Source organism: Tachyglossus aculeatus, chromosome 4 (assembly GCF_015852505.1).
Source record: "Tachyglossus aculeatus isolate mTacAcu1 chromosome 4, mTacAcu1.pri, whole genome shotgun sequence".
Classification (NCBI taxonomy): domain Eukaryota; kingdom Metazoa; phylum Chordata; class Mammalia; order Monotremata; family Tachyglossidae; genus Tachyglossus; species Tachyglossus aculeatus.
Window position 1 is genome coordinate 66,488,595 of NC_052069.1, and position 18,267 is coordinate 66,506,861.

Sequence of the window (18,267 nt, forward strand, 5' to 3'; positions counted from 1 at the left end):
ACAGTCCCTGTCCCCGGGGTTCACAATCTCAATCCCCATTTTACTGATGAGGTAACTGACGGACAGAAAAGTGAAGTGCCTTGCCCAAGGTCAATCAGCAACAGTCGCTCACTTCCCCGAATGCCCCGACCAGAAAGTTGGGCAGCACTGACTGAGAGAGCCAAACGTGCCTCTTGAATAAACATTTGGTGATTACTTTCTGACAAAAGAATAAATCTCTTTGACAGGTTGGGATACAATCTAAGTGGGAGTGCCTGATATGCCCAAATCTGGGTCTGGTATCCAGAGATCTCTTAGAAACACAGACCGAATTTTAGGGATGTCGAACAGGTAATGAATGAGTGCACCGGAACCTCAGAAACCTGAACGAATCTCTTTCTGTTGCACAAAAGGGAGACTGCTTACCTTTCCTAATTTATGCTGCTCATAAATAACACCAAGATCTGCAAATCTGCACAAGCTGCTTGGCTGTCTGTCACGAATTTTAACAGAGCTTGGTGCTGGAGAGGGAATTGCATTAGCAGGTATTATTACAAAAACGCACATCTCAAGTTGCCAGGAACCAACCAGATTGAGCCCCCTTTTTCCCCAGACTGAGCCCCCTTTTTCCCAGACTGAGCCCCCTTTTTCCTCTCCTCCTCCCCATCCCCCCGCCCTCCCTCCTTCCCCTCCCCACAGCACCTGTATGTATGTTTATACAGATTTATTACTCTATTTATTTTACTTGTACATATTTACTATTCTATTTATTTTGTTAATGATTGTGCATCTAGCTTTATTTCTATTTATTCCGATGACTTGACACCTGTCCACACGTTTTGTTTTGTTGTCTGTCTCCCCCTTCTAGACTGTGAGCCCGTTGTTGGGTAGGGACCGTCTCTATATGTTGCCAACTTGTACTTCCCAAGTGCTTAGTACAGTGCTCTGCACACATTAAACGCTCAATAAATACTATTGAATGAATGAATGAACCAACCAGTCTGTGCTTTTTTTTTTTTTGGACCTTGCTGTGTTAGAACCACAAGGAACAGATTGTGTTTCTTTGCTCGATGTTTCTCGCTCTTTAAACCGCCTCAAACCGAGGCGCTTGGGCAGATGAATGGAAAAGTTGGCTGACTCAGGAGACTGTGAGCCCTAGTGGATAGAGCTCAGGCCTGGGAGTGAGAAGGACATGGGTTCTAATCCCGACTCATCCATGTGTCTGCTGTGTGACCTTGGGCAAGTCACCTCGCTTTTCTGGGTCTCGGTTACTTCATCTGTAAAATGGGGATTAAGACCGTGAGCCCCAAGTGGGACAGGGACTATGTCTGACTTGTTTACCCTTATATCTAGGCCAGTGCTTGGAACAGTGCTTGACATATAGTAAGTGCTTAACAAATACCATCATTATTATTATGACAAACCAGCAAGTCAGAAAGGTGAGGTGTGATTAGTCAATCAATTTATTTGTCAAATGCTCACTAAGTGCTTGAGAGAGTACAATATAATAATAAGCAGACACGTTCTGTGCCCACAATGAGCTTACAGTCTAAAGGGGAAGACAGACATTGATGTAAACACATAAATGACAGATATGTACATAAGTGATGGGCAGCTAAAACCGGGACTGAATAAAGGGAGCAAGTCGGGGTGATGCGGAAGGGGATGGGAGAAGAGGAAAGGGGTGGGGCTTAGTCAGGGAAGGCCTCCTGGAGGAGGTGTGCCTTCAATAAGGCTTTGAATGGGGGGGGAAAGTCATTGTCTGGCGGATTTGAGGAGGGAGGGTGTTCCAGGACAGAGGCAGGACGTGGGCCAGGGGTCGGCAGCCAGATAAATGCACTGCAGTCCTCACTGGGAATTGAGCCCAGGTCGTTATTTGTGCTCTGACTCTTCTCCAGCTGGCTCAGTTTCCCCGCAAAACACACACACACACACACACACACACACACACACACACACACACAAACAATGTTATTCAAGTGTCAAGGGGAGGGGGTGCAGAAATCAACGCCACTCTATCGGAGACATAGCTTTTCCGAGAGAGACATAGCCTTCCTACTGACCCGACCTGAATTAGAAGCTAGAGAAAAGCCACCAAGGTCATGAAACCACCTGACCCAGACACCGCCCACCTGTGAAACCCCAGCAGAAACTACTGAGTTTCACAAAGTTCTATTAATAACATGGACAAAGGTAGAGCCACACAAACAAAACCACCTCCCACCGACCCCCGGAGTCCTCCGCCTCCATCAGAACCAAGGATGTCTCCCTTGGGAGAAGATCTCTTCTTCCCCCCTCTTTATTTTATTTTTTTAATGGTACTTGTTAAGTGCTTACTGTGTGCCAAGACTGTAAGCTCACTGTGGGATGGGAATGTCACTGTTTATTGTTCAACTGTACTTTCCCAAGCGCTTAGTACAGTGCTCTGCACACAGTAAGTGCTCAATAAATACGATTGAATGAATGAATGAATGAATACTAAGTGCTAGGGTAGAGACAGGGTAATCAGATTGGACGCAGTCCCTGTCCCACATACGGCTCCTAATCATTAATCATCAATCGTATTTATTGAGCGCTTACTATGTGCAGAGCACTGTACTAAGCGCTTGGGAAGTACAAATTGGCAACATATAGAGACAGTCCCTACCCAACAGTGGGCTCACAGTCTAAAAGGGGGAGACAGAGAACAAAACCAAACATACTAACAAAATAAAATAAATAGGAGGGCTCATATGTGAAGGGAACAACTCTGTTCATTCATTCTTTCATTCAATCATATTTATTGAGCACTTACTATGTGCAGAGCACTGTACTAAGCGCTTGGGAAGTACAAGTTGGCAACATTTGTTGGCAAATCTGTTGCATTGCATGCTCCCAAGCACTCAGTACAGTGCTCTGCACATAATATGCATTCAGTAACTGATTAACTGATTGAGGGAATAAGATTTCATCCCCATTTTACAGAAGAGGTAACTGAGGCCCAGAGAAGTGAAGTGACTTGCCCAAGTTCCCATAACAGATAAGTGGCAGAGGCAGGATTAGAACCCAGGTCCTCTGTCTCCCAGGCCCATCCTCTATCCACTCAGCCAGGCTGCTCCCTTTGTAATCTGTACCACCTGCCCTGGTGTCTCTTCCGCTTCTCTGGCTGTTTGGAAGGTTCCTATGATTTTCCTAGCAGGTCTTTAGGGTAGAGCGGGAAGGAAGAAGGAGAAGTCAGAGAGGCTGAAACAGTCTTTTACACAATCTTTTAGACTGTGAGCCCACTGTTGGGTAGGGACCGTCTCTATATGTTGCCAACTTGTACTTCCCAAGCGCTTAGTACAGTGTTCTGCACACAGTAAGCGCTCAATAAATATGATTGATTGTTTGAAACAACTCCAGAGCTCTGAGTGTCCCCAACAACCACTGTCTGAAGAGGCCCCTGGAAGATATCCCGATTACTTCGCTTCCTTCCCCTGCTCGGTTTCGGGTGAGCTCTCATTTTGGACCATCCTTCTGCCCTCCCTCTCCGCCAGTTCTTAGCTCCTGCTAGTCTTCCATGAGATGCTCTGAACTCCCAAAGTTTCCTGACAAATATACTTCTGAATCAGAGTCTGGAGGTGAACAGGTTAGATCTCCTAACCTGACCCAACTTGCTCCCTACCCTCCTCTAAAACAGGCAGAAACTACAGCACCTGTATATATGTATATATGTTTGTAACTATTTATTACTCTATTTATTTATTTTACTTGCACATATCTATTCTATTTTATTTTGTTAGTTTGTTTGGTTTTGTTCTCTGTCTCCCCCTCTTAGACTGTGAGCCCACTGTTGGGTAGGGACTGTCTCTAGATGTTGCCAATTTGTACTTCCCAAGCACTTAGTACAGTGCTCTGCACATAGTAAGCGCTCAATAAATACGATTGATGATGATGAGGATGATGATAAAGCCAACCTACTCACTGTATCTCCATCTCGACTACCTCGCTGCCAACCCTTTGTCCGTGTCCTCCCTCTGTCCTGGAACTCCATCCCCTTTCAAATCTGACAGGTCACATCTCCAAAAGGCCTTCCCTGATTAAACCCTCTTTTCCCTGACTCGCTTTCCCTTCTGCGTCTTCTATGCACTTGGACCTGTGACCTTTGGAGATGGAAAACGGAGATTACGATTGTGAGTCCCATGAGGGACAGAGATAATAATAATAATAATAATAATAATAATAATGGCATTTATTAAGCACTTACTATGTGCAAAGCACTGTTCTAAGCGCTGGGGAGTTTACGAGGTGATCAGGTTGTCCCATGGGGGGCTCACAGTCTTAATCCCCATTTTACAGATGTGTCCAATCCAATTTACTTGTACCCACCCCAGCGCTTAATAGACTGCCTGGCATGTAGTAAGGCTTTAACAAATGCCACAGTTATTATTATTATTCTTACAGTCGCATTTACTGAGCACTTTCTGTGCACTGAGTAATAATAATAATAATAATGTTGGTATTTGTTAAGCACTTACTATGTGCAAAGCACTGTTCTAAGCGCTGGGGTAGGTACAAGGTAATCAGGTTGTCCCACGAGGGGCTCACAGTCTTCATCCCCATTTTACAGATGAGGGAACTGAGGCCCAGAGAAGTGAAGGGACTTGCTCAACGTCACACAGCTGACAAGTGGTGGAGCCGGGATTTGAACCCACGACCTCTGACTCCAAAGCCCAGGCTCTTTCCACTGAGCCACGCTGCTTCTCCAGCGTGGCTTCTTAGTATAGTAGTATTAGTATTCTTAGTATTAGTATTCTTAGAATTCTTAGTATTCGTCTTAGTATAGTAGTACTATACTAAGTGCTTAGAAAGTACAATTCAGCAACCAATAGAGACAATCCCTGCCCACAACGGGCTCACAGTCTAGAAGGGGGGAGATAGACATCAAAACAAGTAAACAGGCATCAGTAGCATCATTGTAAATAAATAGAATTAGGCAGCAGTAGCATCATTATAAATAAATAGAATTATAGATATATGCACATCATTAATAAAAATAAACAGAATTATAATTATAAATATGTACATATATACACAAGTGCTGTGGGGTGGGGGGCATTGAGCAAAGGGAGAAAGTCGGGGTGATGGGGAGGGGGAGCAGAGGAAAAGGGGATCTTAGTCCAAGAAGTCCTCCTGGAGGAGGTGAGCTTTCAGTAGGGCTTTGAAGGGGAAGTGAGCTAGTTTGGCGGATTTGAGGAGGGAGGGCATTCCAGGCCATGGGGAGGACGTGGGCCAGGGTTCGACGGTGGGACAGGCAAGAACGAGGCACAGTGAGAAGGTCAGTACCAGAAATATTTGATTTTTGGGTTAAATACTTGATATTTACCCCACCCTCAACCCCACAGCACTTGTGCATATATCTTTAAATTACGTATTATGAAGTATTTATTTATATTAATGTCGATCTCCAGCTCTAGACTGTAAACTCGTTACGGGTAAAGAACGCATCTGCTATTTCTGTGTATTATACTCTCGCAAGTGATTAATACAGTACTCTGCACATAGTTAATGCTCAGTAAATACCACTGATATTCATTCATTCATTCACTCAATCGTATTTATTGAGCGCTTACTGTGTGCAGAGCACTGTACTAAGCGCTTGGGAAGTCCAAGTTGGCAACATACAGAGACGGTCCCTACCCAACAGTGGGCTTACAGTCTAGAAGGGGGAGACAGAGAACAAAATAAAACTTATTAACAGAATAAAATAAATAGAATAAATATGTACAAATGAAATAGAGTAATAAATATGTACAAATATATATATACATATATACAGGTGCTGTGGGGAGGGGAAGGAGGTAAGGCAGGGGGGATGGGGAGGGGAAGAGGAAGGAGGGGGCTCAGTCTGGGAAGGCCTCCTGGAGGAGGTGAGCTCTCAGTAGGGACCAGTGGTATCAAATACCAGTGATTGACCACCACTCTCCCCATCTTCAGAGCCCTAGCAAAATCACACCTCCTCCAAGAGGCCTTCCCTGACTATGCCCTTACTTCTCCTAGTCATCCCCTCTTCTGTGTAGCCTACGCAATATCCCTTAAGCACTTTGATTTTCACCCTACCCCTAGTCCTACATCACTGATATACATTTCCATCTGTCATTTATTTTCATCTCTGCTTCCTCCTCTAGTCGATAAGCTCCTCGTGGGCAAATAGCGTGTCTACCGACTCTACTGTCCCAAGTGCTTAGCCCAGTGCTCTGCACACATCAAGTGCTCAATAAATACCACTGATTGACTGATTACTACGGGAGAAGTCACTCTTCATAACATCCCAATCTCCAAGAGCATCTGTTCAACGTTTCAGGCAAAAGGAATCTAAATATTGCTGTAGCTACACTGAAACGACACTACATCGTCCGCGCCAAATGAAAATCAGATGGATTCTTCAGCTGCAGATACGGGAAAATATCCTGCTAGGCACCATAATTCACAAACTTTGAGTTTCCGCATTACCATCGGGGTCGAATCTTACAAATACCAGAACATTTAGCCCCGCAGCTTTTGACTTGGTAACTGTATTAAATGCACTGAGTAATTCCCGCGAAGAAGATCGACTTTTTGGGTTTGAAAACGTAGTAGTATTAACATTTGGCATTTGTTCTGGACTGTTTCTCACAAAGCACTGTCACATTTTAGCCTCACTATCCCTTATGCAGCAAGGGGAAACAGGTAGCATCTGTAGTGAACCCAGTGCTTAGAACAGTGCACATAGTAAGCGCTTAACAAATGCCATTATTATTATTAATATTATTATTATTACTATTATTAACAGAGGAGGAGAGATTAAGAGATTTGCTTGAGGACACAGAGCAGGCTGGAGGCAGATTTGGGAATAGAACTTCTGAGCTCGAGGACCTGTACTCTTTTTCCAAAACTCTGTATGCGAGAATGAATCAATCGATTGATTGACCAATTGTATTTATTGAGTGCTTACTATGTGCACAGCAATGTGCTAAGCGCTTGGGAGAGTACAATATAACAGAGTTGGTGGACATGTTCCTGACCACAAGTTTACATTCTAGAAAAGAAATAGAGTGGCCCGGGAAAAGCGTCTGGGAATAGGAGGCAGAGGACCTGGATTCTGGTTCCGGCTCCGCCAGTTGCCTGCTGTGTGACCTTGGGCAAGTCACTTCACTCTTCTGTGCCTGTTACCTCACTTGTAAAACAGGGATTAAGACTGGGACATGGACTGAGTCCAACCTGATTACCTTGTATCTACCCCAGCTTTAAGTGGCTTAGTGGGTAGAGCATGGTCCTGGGAGTCAAAAGGACCTGGGTTCTAATCCTGACTCTGCCACTTGTCTGCTCTGTGACCTTGGGCAACTCACTTTACCTCTCTAAGCCTCAGTTACCTCATCTGTAAAATGGGGAGTAAGAGTGTGAAGCAATGTGAGACAGGGACTGTGTCCAAACTGAATGACTTGTAGAACAGTGCTTGGCACATAGTAAGCACTTAACAAGTACCATCATTACTCTTAGAGAAGCAGCGTGGCTCAGTGGAAAGAGCACGGGCTTTGGAGTCAGAGGTCACGGGTTCGAATCCCTACTCCACCACATGTCTGCTGTGTGACCTTGGGCAAGTCAGTTAACTTCTCTGAGCCTAAATTACCTCATCTGTAAAATGGGGATTAAGACTGTGAGCCACACGTGGGACAACCTGATCACCTTGTAACCTCCCCAGCGCTTAGAACAGTGCTTTGCACATAGTAAGCGCTTAATAAATGCCATTATTATTATTATTATTATTATTATTATTATTGTTATTCAGTGCCTGGCCCAGGGTAAGCGTTTAACAAACAGCATTAAAAAAAAACAGACTAATGGATAAAGAAATGTGTTTTTCCTGTTAAACAGATGAGTTACGTTCAGCTGAGTCCACACAAAGGCAGTCACAGAGTGATTTCAACTCAACATTACAACATGGAATTTGAACGCAACGTACTTCTCATACAGCCTCTGTCCTCTCATAAACACCTTCACTTCATTATCCAGAGGGAAGGTTCCATCGTCTTTCCTAAAGCGGTAGAAAAGTTTGACATCCTTGAATTCCTTATGCTCATCACACACTGAAACACAAAACACAAAATCGGGTCAGTCACAGATTAAAACTCCAAAACCACCCAACGCTTTTCAGAAATTGTTGAGTTCAGAGGCAAAGCTACCTTGTTCCCTCCAACATCACTGATGAATTGTTCCCACACGAGACCCACGGAGGAGCCATCAAAGGAATAACCCGGCCAAGGTGTTCTTAGTCAGTGAATAGGATTTACTGAGTGCTTACTATGTGCGGTGCACTGTAGTAAGTGCTTGGGAGAGTGTACTAGAATGATAAACGGACACATTTCCTGTCTACAACGAGCTTCCAGTCTAGAGCTGAGCAGAGTCACACAGGAGCAGAGTCATTTCTAAGGGCTGGGCTGATTTTCTCCAGCCCTTCTCTTCCCTGGGAAACGGGAGACCCTCCCCGTCTCCTTCCCACACCAGAGAGGTGAATGTCCGACCCTGGGACTCAGAGGACCTGGGTTCTAATTCTGGCTCTGCCACTTGTCTGCTGTGCAACCTCGGGCATGAAGCGTAACTTCTCTGGGCTTGTTTCCTCATCTGTAAAATGAGGATTAAAAACCTGTTCTCCTTCCTCTTTAAATGTCTCCCAGGTCTAGACCGGCATGGGCTTTGAAGCTGCTCAGCTCTCCTGTCCTAATCGATCATTTCATATTTACTGAGCACTCGTCATACATTCAATCATATTTATTGAGTACTTACTCTGTGCAGAGTACTGTACTGAGGGCTTGGGAAAGTGCAATACAATAATAAACAGACACATTCCTTGCCCACAGTGAGCTTATGGTCTAGAAGTGGGGGAGACAGACATTAATATAAAAAACATAAAGATGTGTATATAAGTGCTGTGGGGCTGGGAAGGGGGGAAGAACAGAAGGAGCAAGTCAGGGAGATGCAGAAGGGAGTGAGAGAAGAGGAAAGTGTGTAAGGCACTTTACTAAATGCTTGGGAGAGTACAATACAACAGAGTTTGTAAGTTCCCCTAAAATTTAATTGACTTTGACTGGGCGAAAGTGGAGCCCAGTGAATAGAGATTGGCCCTGGGAGTCAGAGAACTCGGGTTCTAATCCCAGCTCTGCCACTTGTCTGCTGCGCAACCTTGGGCATGAAATGTAACTTCCCTGGGCCTCAGTTTCCTCATCTGTAAAATGAGGATTAAAAACCTGCTCTCCTTCCTCCTTAAACTATGAGCCCACAGGGACCGTCTCTATATGTTGCCAACTTGTACTTCCCAAGCGCTTAGTACAGTGCTCTGCACACAGTAAGCGCTCAATAAATACGATTGAATGAATGAATGACATGGACAGTTTCCGATCTGCTTACACTGTATTCACCCCAGCACTTGGTACTGTGCTTGGCACACAGTAAGCACTTAGAGGGCACAATTCTTATTGCTCTTTTTATTATTAACTGCCAAATAAGTAGTAGCCTTAGGGGAGCATTTTGAGCCTGTACCAGTCAGAATAGACAGTGTGGTAGTAGTAGTAATAATAATAATAATAATTGTAGTATTTGTTGAGCACAATCTATGTGGTAAGCACTGTACTAAGTGCTGGGGTAGATACCAGGTAACCCACAAGGGGCTCAGAGTCTAAGTAGGAGGGAGGACAGATATTGAACCCCCATTTTGCGGATGAGGAAACAGGCATAGAGAAACGATGTGATTTGCACAGTCTTTTAGACTGTGAGCCCGCTGTTGGGTAGGGACTGTCTCTATATGTTGCCAACTTGTACTTCCCAAGCGCTTAGTACAGTGCTCTGCACACAGTAAGCTCTCAATAAATACGATTGATTGATTGATTGATTTGCAGAAGGTCGCACAGCAGACATGTGGTGGAGCCGGGATTAGAACCCAGGCCTTCTGAATCCCAGGCCCTCGCTCTCTCTATCCATCTTTAGAATTGCTCAAATGCTTGTATCACCTCAGCGCTTAGTACATGCCTGGTCATGGAGAAGCAGCATGGCTTAGTGGATAGAGCCCGGGCTTGGGAATCAGAAGGACCTGGGTTCTAATCCCGGCTCCACCACATGTCTGCTGTGTGACATTGGGCAAGTCACTTCACTTCTCTGGGCCTCAGTTACCTCATCTGTAAAATAGAAATTAAGAGTGTGACCCCCATGTGGGACAGGGAATGTGTCCAACCTGAGAGAAGCACCGTGGCTCGGTGGAAAGAGTCCAGCATAGGAGCCAGAGGTCATGGGTTCTAATCCCGGCCTCACCACTCGTCTGCTGTGTGACTTTGGGCAAGTCACTTAACTTCTCTGTGCCTCAGTTACCTCATCTATAAAATGGGGATTAAGACTGTGAGCCCCACATGGGCCAACCTGATTACCCTGTATCCACTCCAGCGCTTAAAACAGTGCTTGGCACGTAGTAAGCGCTTAACAAATACCATCATTATTATTATTATTATTAACTTGTATTCCCCCAGCACTTACAACAGTTCTTGGCACTTAATAAGCACCAAACAAGTACTGAAATTATTATTAATATTATAGCAAGCAGATAACAAATATCATCAGTATTATTAACTGCTCAATCCTGGAAACTGAGCCTCCAGGAACTCACTCTTTACATCCCCACTTAAAAGAGATTTCTCCTCAAGATTTCACACATACCAACACCTAAAGGAGGAGAAACCAGAACAGTTTACAGCACCAAAAGAGGAATTTCCACTGGAAAAAAAAAAAGGTTTGCACAATGACGCCCGCCTCCATGGAAAGAAAGGAGGAACTCACTCAGCAGGTGGGTCTCTTTGGGCGCTCTGCACACAGTAAGCGCTCAATAAATACGATTGATTGATTTGGGCGGACAGCTGGGGGAAGCTTTGGGGGTTTGGGGTTTCTCAGGCTAGAAAGGGCAAGAAGCCTCCCTGCAGGGCTGGGCGCCCACCGGATTATGCGGGAGCAGAGCATTCTAGGATATGGGAAGCAGCGTGGCTCAGTGGAAAAGAGCCCGGGCTTTGGAGCCAGAGGTCATGGGTTCAAATCCCGGCTCTGCCGACTGTCAGCTGTGTGACTTTGGGCAAGTCACTTCACTTCTCTGTGCCTCAGTTCCCTCATCTGTAAAATGGGGATTAAGACTGTTAGCTCCATGTGGGACAGGGACTGTGTCCAACCTGATTCGACTGTATCTACCCCAGTGTTTAGAACATTAATTCATTCCTTCAATCGTATTTATCAATCAATCAATCAATCGTATTTATTGAGCGCTTACTGTGTGCAGAGCACTGTACTAATCGCTTGGGAAGTACAAGTTGACAACATATAGAGACGGTCCCTACCCAACAGTGGCTCACAGTCTAGAACAGTGCTTGACACATAGTAAGCGCTTTACAAATACCATCATTATTATCATTATTATTACGTTGAAGGATGCCATTTACCCTGAAAAACTTCTGAATTAGCTCCCAGTGGCACAAAAGAGAATCATCCAGTAAAGCCATGGATCAGGTGACAGTAGAGATGTTTTCAGAACATGGCCTTGTGGATAGAGCACGGCCCTGGGAGTCAGAAGGATCTGGGTTCTAATCTCGGCTCTGCCACTTGTCTTCTGTGTGACCTCGGGTAAGTCACTTCACTTCTCTGTGCCTCAGTTCCCTCACCTATAAAATGTGGATTAAGACTGTGAGCCCCATGTGGGACAACCTGATTACCTTGTATCCCCCCCAGCGCTTAGAACAGTGCTTTGCACATAGTAAGTGCTTAACAAATGCCATTATTATTATTATTATTATTATTATTATTACTATGTGGGACAAGGACTGTGTCCTACCAGATGATTTTGTTTCTATCCCAACGCTTAGAACAGTGCCTTGCACATAGTAAGCGCTTAACAGATTCCCATATTATTATTAGATTTTGGTTTGGTGAATGGGAGTCCATCCATTGACGCTGGGGAAAATGGTCAGAGAACGGAGTCACGTAAGGCTCTTTTTTATTTGGAACCACTCGGGTAATAGCATATTGACTCACTGTGGGGCTGACACCGATGGGGGCCTCACATCAGGATCACGCCGGGCCCCCTTGTAATAAAGCATCCCATCGGCCCCATATAATAATAATAATAATAATGATGGCACTTACTAAGCGCTTACTATGTGCAAAGCACTGTTTTAAGCACTGAGGAGGTTACAAGGTGATCAGGTTGTCCCACGGGGGGCTCACAGCACAGCAGGCAAGTGGTGGGGTCTGGATTAGAACCCAGCTCCAGTGTGAAATTGTGTGAAACATCCCACTGGATCCACAAGGGTATTGTTACACCAATCAATCAATCAATCAATCAATCGTATTTATTGAGCGCTTACTGTGTGCAGAGCACTGTACTAAGCGCTTGGGAAGTACAAGTTGGCAACATATGGAGACAGTCCCTACCCAACAGTGGGCTCACAGTCTAGTGTCCACCTTTGTATCGAGAACGGTCCGCTTCACGTCCGAGAAATCATCCAGGGGCCACTGAGGGACACCGGGAAGGCAATTTCAGCCCTCAGAGTCCTTTCGGGAATTTCCCACTCCCAAGGAGTTCTGCGGTTTTGTAGAGTTCCTTCTCCTGCCCACAGTTTACAGTTTACAGTTCTGGGCTGCTCTTGGAATTTCAAGTCGTATGGCCGTGAAACATTTTACATTTATGTAATTTTCTGGTTTGGTGGGAGGTTTGAGCAGCAAAGACGACAGATTTTATTGATTTTGCTATTTCTAGCTCACAGGCTGTGAAATCTGAGAGGGGAATGCAATGCCTGCAAACACTAGCATGTTTGCTAGTCCTCGCCCCCCCCCATCCCCCCCATCTTACCTCCTTCCCTTCCCCACAGCACTGTATATATGTATATATGCTTGTACATATTTATTACTTATTTATTTATCTTATACATATCTATTCTATTTATTTTATTTTGTCAGTATGTTTGGTTTTGTTCTCTGTCTCCCCCTTCTAGACTGTGAGCCCGCTGTTGGGTAGGGACTGTCTCTATGTGCTGCCGACTTGTACTTCCCAAGCGCTTAGTACAGTCCTCTGCACACAGTAAGCGCTCAATAAATACGATTGATTGATTGATTGATTTGACGTTTATCAGAACGTTTTCTTTGAAATGTGCGCCTATATTTGCTGCAATTAGTGCAGCCATGCCAGTGTTCAGTTTATAATATTAGAACCAGGTAGTGTGGGAATACACGGAAATCAGTCAAACCAACCCCCAAATCCCCTTCATTATTACTATGGAATTTGTTATGCTATTTGTTAAACTCTTACTATGTGCCAGGCATTGTACTAAGCGCTGGGGTGGACAGAGTCCCTGTCCCCCGAGGGGCTCACAGTCTCAATATCCATTTTCCAGATGAGGTAACCGAGGCATAGAGAAGAGAAGTGACTTGCCTAAGGTCTCACAGCAGACAAGTGGAGGAGCCGGGATTAGAACCCATGACCTTTTGACTCCGAGGTCCGTGCTCTATCCACTGAGCCAAGATGCTCCGCTACTGATGTCAGTCTCCTCCCTTCGACAGATTAACACAGGAGGGTGTCAAGATTCATCATTCAATCGCATTTATTGAGTGCTTACACTGTGCAGAGCACTGTACTAAGCGCTTGGAAAGTACAACACAGCAATAAAGAGAGACAATCTTGTAAAGCTACATCAAATAGAGAGGGAAACTGAAAAAGACGTCAAGGCGAGTGAAGGTGCAAGTTGCAGATGGGATCAACTTTTTTTTAAAGAGCCTTCACCCCCTCCAACCCTTTTTAAAACGAGGATGAGAGAAACCCTGTCAGATTCTTTTTCCTTCTGTTCAACGGTCCGGGAATAAAAAGCAGTCGAATTCACCCTGGGGCCCGAAACGTCCACTGACCATGATGAATGATGCTACGGTCCGCTAATTTCTGCATCAATTTAACGGCGGTCTCTCGGTCTGAAGCTTCCTTATGGTCAATCAGCCAGTCGATCAGCTCCTTGGCCACGAAACAGTTCGGGTAGGTTTTGAGGTGATGTCTTCGATCTTTAATCACCTTTTCCTCATGCAGCCTGAGCCTGGAAGCAAATATGAATCGGTGTAAAATGAATTTGTAAGGCATTTTTAAATGGCGTTTGTTACGCGCTCACCATGTGCCAAACACTGTTCTAAGCGGTGGGGTAGGTACAAGATAATAATAATAATATTATATTATTATATAAATTATGTTATAGCACACTACAGTATAATAATATAATAATTTTATAATAATATATAATCTATTATAATATGTAATCTACAATTTATATGATATATAATAATAATAATAATAATAATGGCATTTGTTAAGCGCTATGTGCGAAGCACTGTTCTAAGCACTGGGGGGATACAAGGTGATCAGGTATAATCTATAATATATTATAATATGTAATATATAATTTATATGAATATATAATAATAATATTAATAATATTAATGATGGCATTTGTTAAGCGCTATGTGCGAAGCACTGTTCTAAGCACTGAGGGGGGATACAAGGGTGTCCCACGTGGGGCTCACAGTCTTAATCCCCATTTTACAGATGAGGTAACTGAAGCACGGAGAAGTTTAGTGATTTGCTCAAAGTCACACAGCTGACACATGGCAGAGCCAGGATTAGAACCCATGACCTCTGGCTCCCAAGCCTGTGCTCTTTCCACTGAGCTTCGGACACAGTCTAGGTCTCAGATGGGGCTCACAGTCTTAATCCCCATTTTACAGATGAGGTAACTGAGGCACGGAGAAGTTTAGTGATTTGCTCAAAGTCACACAGCTGACAAGCGGCGGAGCCGGGATTAGAACCCATGACCTCTGGCTCCCAAGCCCGTGCTCTTTCCGCTGAGCTTCGGACACAGTCCAGGTCTCAGATGGGGCTCACGGTCTCAATCCCCATTTTACAGATGAGGTAACTGGGACACAGGGAAGTGAAGTGACTTGCCCAAGGTCGGCCAGCAGGCGTGGTGGAGCCGAAATTAGAACCCACGTCCTTCTGACTCCCGGGCCCGTACTCTATCTACTGGGCCAGTATTGCTTCTCACTGACTGGGGAAGAGGAAGTAGCACAAGGAATTGATGATGGCATTTATTAAGCGCTTACTATGTGCAAAGCACTGTTCTAAGCGCTGGGGAGGTTATAAGGTGATCAGGTTGTCCCACGGGGGGCTCACAGTCTTCATCCCCGTTTTACAGATGAGGGAACTGAGGCCCAGAGAAGTGAAGTGACTTGCCCAAAGCCACACAGCTGAGAGTTGGCAGAGCCGGGATTTGAACCCATGACCTCTGACTCCAAAGCCCGGGCTCTGTTCCACTGAGCCACACTGCTTCTCAAGGAATTCCAATCTAGTTGTCCCAAGACAGCAATGGATGGCATCGTCTCTACATGTTGCCAACTTGTACTTCCCAAGCGCTTAGAACAGTGCTCTGCACACAGTAAGCGCTCAATAAATACGATTGATTGATTGATTTGCTATCCATTAAGCATTGCTATCCATTAAGACTGTGAGCCCCCCGTGGGACGACCTAATCACCTTGTAACCTCCCCAGCGCTTAGAACAGTGCTTTGCACGTAGTAAGCGCTTAATAAATCCCATCATTATTATTTGCGTGGGGGAAAGGGTTAGGACACGGCAAAACATGGTTTCCCCCCATCTTGCTGCAGAAGAAATGATATAAACATAGCTGGGCCCCTCATCATTATCAAGGGGATCTGCCATGGGCTTCACACCATGCACCATAATCAGACACCTCTACCAATCAATCAATCAGTCAATCGTATTTATTGAGCGCTTACTGTGTGCAGAGCACTGTACTAAGTGCTTGGGAAGTACAAGTCGGCAACACACAGAGACGGTCCCTACCCAACAGTGGGCTCACAGTCTAGAAGGGGGAGACAGAGAACCAAACGTATTAACAAAATAAAATAAATAGAATGGATATGTACAAGTAAAATAAATAGAGTAAGAATACGTACAAACATATATACGGGTTAATCAATCAATTTATTAATCAATACCATTAACTGAGCACCTAAATGTGCAGAACACTGAACTAAGCACTTAGAAGAGAATTCCCCCTCCCCATCCCCCCCGCCTTATCTCCTTCCCCTCCTCACAGCACCTGTATATATGTATATATGTTTGTATGTATTTATTACTCTATTTATTTTACTCGTACATATTTATTCAATTTATTTTATTTTGCTAATATGTTTTGTTTTGTTGTCTGTCTCCCCCTTCTAGACTGTGAGCCCGCTGTTGGGTAGGGACCGTCTCTATGTTGCCAACTTACACTTCCCAAGCGCTTAGCACAGTGCTGTGCACACAGTAAGCGCTCTTAAATCTGATTGAATGAATGAAAGACTTCCAGAGAATTCATCGATTCCATTCCTGTCCTCAGGGAGCTTACCACCACTTAGAAGAGACAGATACCGAACACAGGTTAGGGTTCAAATGGTAGGGTATGTTCACAGAAGTGTGGTTCGGCTCCGGGGGTGAGGGGTTGTGCGTATTTTTAGGTGCCTAATTGATGCAGAAGTGCCCAAATGGCAGTTGGGGGGATGAAAAATCCGCCAATCAGTCGATCAGTCGCATTTATTGAGCGCTTACTGTATGCAGAGTACTGTCGTGAGTGCTTTGGCGAGCACAAGCTAAAATATAGCGGACATATTCCCCACCCGCAACAGTCTAGAAATGAATCGCCCGTCCCGCCATCGACCCCCGGCCCACGTCATCCCCCGGGCCCGGAATGCCCTCCCTCTGCCCATCCGCCAAGCTAGCTCTCTTCCTCCCTTCAAGGCCCTGCTGAGAGCTCACCTCCTCCAGGAGGCCTTCCCAGACTGAGCCCCTTCCTTCCTCTCCCCCTCGCCCCCCTCTCCATCCCCCCATCTTACCTCCTTCCCTTCCCCACAGCACCTGTATATATGTATATATGTTTGTACATATTTATCACTCTATTTATTTATTTATTTTACTTGTACATATCTATCCTATTTATTTTATTTTGTTAGTACGTTTGGTTTTGTTCTCTGTCTCCCCCTTTTAGACTGTGAGCCCACTGTTGGGTAAGGACTGTCTCTGTATGTTGCCAATTTGTAGTTCCCAAGCGCTTAGTACAGTGCTCTGCACATAGTAAGCGCTCAATAAATACGATTGATGATGATGATGAATCGGGGAAGGCTTCCTGGAGGCGGCGTTCTTTCCCAAGGGCTTTGAAGATGGAGAGTGCTGCAGTCTAGTGATCTGAAGGGACGGGAAGGGCCAAGCTCGGGTAAGGACACAGAAGCTCGAGAGATGAGAAGAAGGCACAGTGAGCAGGTTAGCTTGAGAGGAACAGAGAGGGCAAGCGGAGGGGCAGTGGGAGCAGAGTGCGCCATTTCTTTCTTCAATCTTTTAGACTGTGAGCCCACTGTTGGGTAGGGACTGTCTCTATATGTTGCCAATTTGTACTTCCCAAGCGCTTAGTACAGTGCTCCGCACACAGTAAGCGCTCAATAAATACGATTGATGATGATGATGATGATTCATTTAATCGAATTTATTTGATCGTATTTATTTATTCATTCATTTTTTCATTCGTTCAATCGTATTTATTGAGCGCTTACTGTGTGCAGAGCACTGTACTAAGCGCTTGGGAGAGTACAGTACAACAATAAACAGACACATTTCTGCCCGCAGCAAGCCTGCCCCCAAGAGAAAGAGGAGTTCCGCTGGCTCAGTGGAAAGAGCCCGGGCTTTGGAGTCAGAGGTCATGGGTTCAAATCCCGGCTCTACCAATTGTCAGCTGTGCGGCTTTGGGCAAGTCATTTAACTTCTCTGGGCCTCAGTTACCTCATCTGTAAAATGGGGATGAAGACTGTGAGCCCCCTGTGGGACAACCTCATCACCTTGTAACCTCCCCAGCGCTTAGAACAGTGCTTTGCACATAGTAAGCGCTTAAGAAATGCCATTATTATTATTATTCTTATTATTCTACACTCTAAAGTCATTAGTGGCAGGGAACATATCCACTAATTAATAATAATAATAATGATGGCATTTGTTAAGCGCTTACTATGTGCAGAGCACTGTTCTAAGTGCTGAATAATAATGATGGCATTTGTTAAGCGCTTACTATGTGCAGAGCACTGTTCTAAGTGCTGAATAATAATGATGGCATTTGTTAAGCGCTTACTATGTGCAGAGCACTGTTCTAAGTGCTGAATAATAATGATGACATTTGTTAAGCACATACT

At 44.8% G+C, this 18,267-nt stretch overlaps 1 protein-coding gene across 1 annotated transcript in view; it reads right to left on the reverse strand.

Moving 5' to 3' along the window:
* Positions 1-18,267, reverse strand: part of DEPTOR (DEP domain containing MTOR interacting protein) — a 190,034-nt gene that overhangs the window by 106,866 nt on the left and 64,901 nt on the right. Inside the window, exons 2-3 of the mRNA XM_038745872.1 lie at positions 13,900-14,078; positions 7,940-8,063 (exon numbers count right to left, since the gene is read on the reverse strand). Of these exons, the coding sequence (XP_038601800.1) occupies positions 7,940-8,063; positions 13,900-14,078 (303 nt within the window). The remainder of the gene's footprint in view (positions 1-7,939; positions 8,064-13,899; positions 14,079-18,267) is intronic.